The sequence below is a fragment of the Lucilia sericata genome, unplaced genomic scaffold (genome assembly GCF_015586225.1).
Source record: "Lucilia sericata isolate MDLA Ls3-8-SP2 unplaced genomic scaffold, ASM1558622v1 Contig003372F_arrow, whole genome shotgun sequence".
NCBI classification, from domain to species: Eukaryota; Metazoa; Arthropoda; class Insecta; order Diptera; family Calliphoridae; genus Lucilia; species Lucilia sericata.
In genome coordinates this window covers 29,090-38,271 of record NW_023996840.1, presented here as the reverse complement: position 1 = coordinate 38,271, position 9,182 = coordinate 29,090, and the positions used below count along the sequence as shown (strand labels likewise).

Below are 9,182 nucleotides of genomic sequence, written 5' to 3'. Positions count from 1 at the left end.
AGAAAACTATGACATCAAACTAGTGGGTGAGGTACCCAAGGGTTCTACCTATGCCGGTGTTACCTCGTTTTGATTTGGTTCCTTCTTTGGTGGTGGATTCTATAGCCATTGCCATCGTCACCTATTCCATTGTCATGTCTTTGGGTTTAAATTTTGCCAAAAAACATTCTTATGAAGTCCGTCCTAATCAAGAATTATTTGCCATGGGCATAGGCAATATAGTGGGGGGCTTTTTCCAATGTATACCTATGGCTGCCTCTTTGTCGAGGTCCCTTATACAAGAACAAACAGGAGGAGCATCCCAGTGGCTTCTTTAGTATCCGCCATACTAATATTGATGACTTTATTTTGGACCGGGCCCTTCTTTGCCTTTTTGCCTAGGGTTAGTATTTGGTATTATAGAAATTTGTTTTCCTCTAAAGTTTTCTTTAATTTGATTTTAGTGCGTTTTGGCTGGTGTCATTGTGGTGGCTTTGAAGCCCATGTTTATGCAGGCCAAGGAGTTAAAGAAATTTGCCAAACAAGGCAAATTGGAGGTATTAACCTGTTGTGCCCTTTATCTGTGTGGTTCTAATAGATATTGATATTGGGTGAGTTAAAAACACAAATATTTTTATTAGACTAAAGACTAGGACTATAAACTAGACTATAATATAGTAGGCAAGACGACTATAGACTAGACTATAGACTAGACTATAGACTAGACTATAGACTAGACTATAGACTAGACTATAGACTAGACTATAGACTAGACTATAGACTAGACTATAGACTAGACTATAGACTAGACTATAGACTAGACTATAGACTAGACTATAGACTACACTATAGACTAGACTATAGACTAGACTATAGACTAGACTATAGACTAGACTATAGACTAGACTATAGACTTGACTATAGACTAGACTATAGACTAGACTATAGACTAGACTACAGACTAGACTATAGACTAGACTACAGACTAGACTATAGACTAGACTATAGACTAGACTATAGAATAGACTATAGACAAGACTAAAGGCTAGACTATAGACTAAACTCTAGACTAGACTATAGACTAGCTATAGACTGGATTATAGACTAGACTATAGACTAGACTATAGACTAGACTATAGACTAGACTATAGACAAGTATAGACTAGACTATAGACTAGACTATAGACTAAACTATAGACTAGACTATAGACTAGGCTATAGACTAGACTATAGACTAGACATAGACTAGACTATAGACTAGACTATAGACTAGACTATAGACTAGACTATAGACTAGACTATAGACTAGACTATAGACTAGACTAGACTATAGACTAAATACTAGAGATAGACTACACGATACTAGACTATAGACTAATCTATAGACCAATCTATAGACTAGACTGTAGACTAGACTATAGACTAGACTATAGACTAGACTATAGACTAGACTATAGACTAGACTATAGACTAGACTATAGACTAGACTATAGACTAGACTATAGACTAGACTATAGACAAGACTATAGACTCGACTATAGACTAGACTATAGACTAGACTATAGACTAGACTATAGACTAGACTATAACTAGACTATAGACTAGACTATAGACTAGACTATAGACTAGACTATAGACTAGAATATAGAATAGACTATAGACTAGACTATAGACTAGACTATAGACTAGACTATAGACTAGACTATAGACTAAACTATAGTCTCGACTATAGACTAGACTATATACTAGACTATAGACTCGACTATAGACTCGACTAGACTATAGACTAGACTATAGACTAGACTATAGACTAGACTATAGACTAGACTATAGACTAGACTATAGACTAGACTATAGACTAGACTATAGACTAGACTATAGACTAGACTATAGACTAGACTATAGACTAGACTATAGACTAGACTATAGACTAGACTATAGACTAGACTATAGACTAGACTATAGACTAGACTATAGACTAGACTATAGACTAGACTATAGACTAGACTATAGACTAGACTATAGACTAGACTATAGACTAGACTATAGACTAGACTATAGACTAGACTATAGACTAGACTATAGACTAGACTATAGGCTAGACTATAGACTAGACTATAGACTAGACTATAGACTAGACTATAGACTAGACTATAGACTAGACTATAGACTAGACTATAGACTAGACTAATAGCTATACTATATACTAACTATAGACTCGACTATAGACTAGACTAAGACTAGACTATAGACTAGATTTAGACTTACAACCCCTAAACTATAGACTAACTATAACTAGACTATAGACTGACTGATATGAAAGACTAAGACAACTATAGACTAGACTCTCGCTAGAAATATAGACTAGACTATAACTAACTATAGACTAGCAATAGACTAGACTCTATACTAGACTATAACGAAGACTATAGACTAGCAGAACCTAGACTATAGCCAGACTATACTAGACATATACTACCCGATAGACTAACTTGACTATCTATAGACCAACTAATAACTAGACTAGGCTAGCGAAATCTACATAATTTTTTGTGATAAGTTTAATAATTTTCTTTTCCCTTCCAGTCTTTTAATTGGCATTTGCGTTTCCTGCTGACATTGTACATCAAGGGCTTGAAACCCTATTCCTGCCTGCTGGGCTACATACCCGAAGCTTCAGCGGTCTATGTAGACATTAGCCATCATCGCAATGCCTTCGAAGTGCCCGAAACTAAAATTTTCCGTTATATAGGTTCCTGTAACTTTGCTACCTCTCTCTATTTCCGCAAAAACCTCTACAATGCCTTGGGCATGGACAATGAAAAAATGCGCCGAGCTTCCTATATGCCTTTGGCGCAGAATGGTTCTCTACCGGCCACCAATGGCGGCAGTGCTTTTAGTAATTTAAATTCATCCTTCCGTTTCCTGGTGCTAGATTTCTCTATGTTGGGTCACATAGATGTGGCCGGCTGTAAACTGATATCGGATATTAAGAAGGAATTGGAGAAACGTAGTATACGTATGTTTATAGCCAGTCCCTCGGATAGGGTTTATGATACTTTAGTGCATAGTATGGCCTTGGGTGATGGACCCTTTGAAATATTCCCCACTTTACACGATGCGGTAGAGTATGCAAATGCCTGTCGTACGGCGTGATATTTAGAGATAATGCAAATGTTGTTAGATAAATTGTCCTTATGACAAGTGTGTAGTAGAGTTAGAGTTAAGGATTATGTGCTTAATTTACAGTTATTCTTTAGGTATGTTTAGTTTTTGTAAAGTTACTTAAGGGAAAGAAAGAAATTTTAGCATACTTTAGGGCGGTTTTAATATTAAGCCTTAAGTTATGTTAAGGAAAAGTTATAAACATTTAATTTAAACGAAAAATTTCTGTAAAAAAAAACTAAAACAAAATTTAAAAAAAAAACAGCCATAATTTATAATTTTCTTAAGTTAAGAGGTAAAAGAAAACAGAATTTGTAAACGAAAACTTTTAACTCAATATTTATGTTTTTTTATCTCTACAAGTGCCTGAGTTACAAACTAAACATTTCTTGTTAATAATTTGTTCAAAAAAACAAAACTTAAACTGTAATAAAGACAACATTTTAAACTTATTATATTAAAAAAAGAAAACAAAGAAATAACATAAATTTATATATATTTTTTATATAAAAACTAAACTTAAAATTTGAAAAAAAAATTGTACTTAATTTTCTATTTTTTTTAAACAATTTATATTTTGTAAATAAATAATTAATTAAATATTAATTTATTTCCTAAAAAAAAAAACAAAATGACATATATTTCTGTTAAAGTTCCGTAGCAAAATGAACAATTTATAAGTTGTCTTATTAAGTTTATTAAAAAAAAAAAAATATATCAAATAATTTATATAAAATTTGTCATAAATTTATAATTAAATTATAAGTTCCAAGTAAACAGTAACAAATTGTTGAAATTATAAACGAAATTTATTACAATAAACAAAAACCAACAAAAATGTATCAAAATGTTTAAAGTTAAGAAAGAATTTTTTGAAAAGAAACTAATAAAAACTACAATAATTTATTATATTAAAAATTTTTTTAAATTTTTAAAAATATATTAAACATTTTACAAAAGTAAGTAGAAAAAGCAGAAGAACTATAGCAAAACTGCTCTTAATAGCTAAAAATTAGTTTAAATAAAAGTTTTTGTTTATTTAAGCATAAAAATTTAAATTCCCAAAAATTTTTTAAAAATCCCCAAATCCCCATAAATTTTATAAAATTTTACCTAAAAGTTTTATTTTAAGGGCAAAATAGACTCAGAATCTAATTTTTGAACATTTTAAACAAAAAACTTGAATTCCCAAAAACTTTTTCAAAATCCCCAATTTGAAATTTTATTTAAATTTCTTAAAATTTTACCGGAAACTGAAAATTCACACACTATTTATATTAAAAATTAGATTTTTTATAATTTTAGTAAAAAATTTGAAATTCCCAAAAACTTTTTCAAAATCCCCAATTTTTTATGTTCATAAATTTTATAAAAATTTACTTACAAGATTACTTTCGAAAGCAAATTAGTTTATAAGTGTGAATTTTGAACATTTTTACCCAAAAATGGAAATTCCCAAAAACTTTTTCAAAATCCCCAATTTTTTAGTTTCATAAATATTATAAATTTTTACTTAAAAGTTTAATTTCGAAGGCAAGTTAGATTAAAAATGTGATTTTTGAGAATTTTTACTTAATAAATTAAAATTCCCAAAAACTTTTTCAAAATCCCCAAATTTTTAAATTCCATAAATTTTATAACATTTTACTTAAAAGTTAAATTTCGAGAACAAATTTAACTCAAAATGTGATTTTTGAACATTTTTACTCAAAAATATAAATTCCCAAAAACTTTTTCAAAATTCCCCATTTAAAATTTTGTCTAAATTTCATAAAATTTCCCAAATAACTGCAAAATCACTGGCTACATAGCTTGAATATATATTTTTTTTAAACATTTTAAACAAAATATTTAAATTCCCAAAAACTTTTTCAAAATCCCCTATTTTTTAGTTTCATAAATTTTAAAAATTTTTACTTAAAAGTTTAATTTTTAAGGCATGTTAGATTCAAAATGTGATTTTTGAAAATTTTTAACAAAAAATTTTAATTCCCAAAAACTTTTTCAAAATCCCCAATTTTTAAATTCCATAAATTTTACAAAAATTTTTCTTAAAAGTTTAATTTGGAGAACAAATTAAACTAAAAATGTGATTTTTGAACATTTCTACTCAAAAATGTAAATTCCCAAAACCTTTTTCAAAATCCCCAACTTTTAATTTCCATAAATTTTATAAGATTTTACTTAAAAGTTTAATTTCAAGGTTAATTAGTTTAAAAATGTGATTTTTGAAAATGTTTACTCAAAAATGTAAATTCCCAAGAACTTTTTCAAAATCCCCAATTAAATTTCCATAAATTTTATAAAATTTTACCTAAAAGTTTAATTTCAAGGGCAAGCTAGACTCAGAATTTCATTCTTGAACATATTAAAGGAAAAAGGTAGATTCCCAAAAACTTTTTCCAAATCCCCAATTTTAAATTTTGCAAAATCAAAGGCTAAGTAGCTTAAAAATACGGTTTTTACATTTTAAACAAAAAAATTTATGTTTAAACTGTAAAATGGCGTAATTATGTATCCTTTTTTTAAATGTTAGCCAATAATTTATTCCCAAAAATGTTCTAATAATCCCCAAATTTTTATTTTTCAAAATTTCTCTTAAATTTAAAACTGGGAATTGTAAAATTTCACATATTTTAAGTTTAAATGTTATAATACTTCAATTAAATGATTTAAAGCAAAATTTTTGAATTCCTAAAATGTTTGCAAAAATTCCCTCATTATAATTTTCAGGGATTTAAGCATAATTTCTTAAAAATATTAACAAAAACTGTTATTTTACTTAATTTTTAGTGAATTTAAATAAATATATTAAATTCCCAAAAAAAATTTCAAAAATCCCCCAATACCTTAAATTTGGGAATTCACAAATTTTCATAACAAAATCAATACAAAAGCTAAATTTAATTAATTTTAAAAGATTTTAAGCAAATATTTTAAATTCCCAATGTTGTTGTAAAAAATCCCCAGATAATTTAAATTTTGGAAAGTTTTAAACATTTTCATTTGTTAATTATAATTCCCACACTGAAATTTTGTTTCCAGCCTCTCCTCGCTAAGGTCAAGTTCATTTGTTCATTTTGAGGGCTAATTATTTGGTATTTAAAGTTAATGTTAGTTACGAGTTGGATTTCTCTTATTGTTGTTGTGGAATTGTTTAAAATGATATTTAAACATGCTACTTATTTATTTAACAAATTCTTAACAAAATTATATTGTCATTTAAGGTCTTACTAAGTTTTTTTTTTCTGTATTTTTTGGGAAAAAACTTTTGTCAGTCACAAACAAAGCAAAAAAAAAAAAAAACAAGAGTTCATTGTTTTGTAACGATTTTAAAAGATAACTATAATGTTGTTTTTAACACTTTACATATCAGTTAGCACTATTTGTTAATTATTCAGAAAATTCAATAACAATAACAAAATTTTATTAGTTAAAATTAACGTCAGCAAAAACCTAGATTTTTATGTCGGCAATTTTTTTCAAGTGACAAATTTCAATGGGGAATGACAGTTTTTTTTTTTTAAATAAATTTTATGGTAGTAGATCAATCATAGATATTGTAAGGGATTTTTCCCTGGATTTTATTATTATTTTGCGCACTAAATAAGTTCTTAATGACTGGATATTAAAATAATGTGTTTAATTTAAAAAACAAAATTGTTTTCATTTAAATCTTTATTGAAAGTATGTGTTAAAATAAATTGTATTAATATAAGGGAAAGTTGCCTCATAAACAGAAATGATACTAAAATGTTCTACAAATAGCAAATGAATTAAATTTTGTTCAATTCATTTCTTGATTTTAAACGTTAAATAATAACTTTATACATAAAAATAGACTTCCCCACAAAATTAATTTTTTTTGGGAATTTTTAAAAATTTATTTGGGAATTCTAAAATTTGTTTCAAATTAATATTTTTCACCTAATAGATTAATTTTAAATGTTAAATATTAATTTTACTCATAAATATAGACTTCCCCACAAAAATAAATTTTTGGGAATTTCCAAAATTTGTTTGGGAATTCTCAAATTCATTCCAAATTAACATTTTTTACATAATAGATTGATTTCAAACGTTAAATATTAATTTTAAACATAAATATAGACTTCCCCACAAAAATCACTTTTTGGGAATTTTAAAAACTTATTTGGGAATTCTTAAATTCAGTTAAAATTTAAGGCTTTGCTAAAATTTATTGATTTTAATTGTTATAAAGTAATTTTATTGATAAAAATAGACTTCCCCACAAAATTTATTTTTTGGGAATTTTCAAAATTTATTTGGGAATTCTCAAATTCCTTCCAAACTAACATTTTTCGCCTAATAGATTGATTTTAAACATTAAATATTAATTTTGCACATAAAAATATATTTCCCCATAAAATTTCATTTTTGGGAATTTTCAAACTATATTTGGGAATTCTTAAATTCATTCCAAATTAACATCTTTCACCTAATAGATTGATTTTAAACGTTAAATATTAATTTTTCACATAAATATAGACTTCCCCACAAAAATCACTTTTGGGAATTTTAAAACTTATTTGGGAATTTTTAAATTCATTTAAAATATAAGGTTTTGCGAAAATTTATTGATTTTAATTGTTATAAACTAATTTTATTGATAAAAATAGACTTCCCCACAAAATTTATTTTTTGGGAATTTTCAAAATTTATTTCGGAATTCTCAAATTCCTTCCAAATTAACATTTTTCGCCTAATAGATTGATTTTAAACATTAAATATTAATTTTGCACATAAAAATAGATTTCCCCATAAAATTTCATTTTTGGGAATTTTCAAACTATATTTGGGAATTCTAAAATGCATTCCAAATTAAAATTTTTCATCTAATAGATTGATTTTAAACATTAAATATAAATTTTACGCATAAATATAGACTTCCCTACAAAATTGCATTTTTGGAAATTTTTAAAACTTATTTGGGAATTCTCAAATTCTTGCCAAATTTCACATAATTGATTCATTTTAAACGTTAAATATTAAATTCACACATAAAAATAGACTTCCCCATTAAATTTCATTTTTGGGAATTTTCAAAATTTATTTGGGAATTCTCAAATTCCTACCAAATTAATATTTTTCATTTATTTTATTAATTTCAAACATTAAATATAAATTTTCTTCATAAAAATAGACTTCCCCACAAAGGATTCCTTCCCTTGTTTAACATGTTTTTAACTGACTCACTAATGTCGTCTTAATATATCTTATTAAATCGCGTCTAAAATATTCATGTGTAATTGTTAAATTACTTTACTATGTAATTTAAATTGAAACGAAATGACTCCAGATTTTAAACAATAACAAAAACAACAACACAAATGGCGATTTAAAAAACACAACAAATACGTGACCTTAGAATCATTATTTTAAATATTTTATAATGTTAAAAACTCAAATAACACCAAAATACATTAAAGTACAAATACAAATTAAATTGAAAGGAAAAAATGTTGATTGATTAACGTGTTAAAGGAGCATGACTCGTCATCGGCAGGTGAATATTTTGTGGTAAGAAAAATTCGAACTGCGAAATAGAGTTAATTTGTAAAAAAACTAATTTGACAAAATATGTAAATTGAACGACATTCAAAAATTGGAGATTGAAATCGGACAATAACTTTTGTATTAGCACACAGAATAGTTAAATTAGATAAGTCTTACAATACTTCCGGTATGATTTTCAACCTTTCCGATATTTTCATGTCCGAATTTTTAAACTTTCGAAATTCGAAAATTTGGCGAACAGGGGGGGAAAGGGGAAGGGACCGCCGAGAAGGAGGGCAACAAACAAAACAAACAACACGAAACAACGAACGAACGAACGAACGAACGACGAACGAAAAACGAACGAACGAACGAACGAACGAACGAACGAACGAACGAACGAACGAACGAACGAACGAAACGAACGAACGAAGAACGAAAACGAACGAACGAACGAACGAACGAACGAACGAACGAACGAACGAACGAACGAACGAACGAAAACGAACGAACGAACGAAC

The 9,182-nt window shown here is 27.4% G+C and overlaps 1 protein-coding gene across 1 annotated transcript; it reads left to right on the top strand.

Annotated features, from left to right (window-relative positions):
• Positions 1–4: 4 nt before the first annotated feature.
• Positions 5–3,630, top strand: LOC119614775 (solute carrier family 26 member 6-like; the record flags this gene model as incomplete). Its single annotated transcript, XM_037970882.1, is given in 7 exon segments — positions 5–43; positions 45–303; positions 306–382; positions 444–544; positions 546–590; positions 2,566–2,588; positions 2,591–3,630. Coding segments are annotated over 7 exon segments (1,089 nt in total), but the record flags the coding sequence as incomplete, so codon positions are not given.
• Between the last annotated feature and the right edge of the window lie 5,552 nt (positions 3,631–9,182).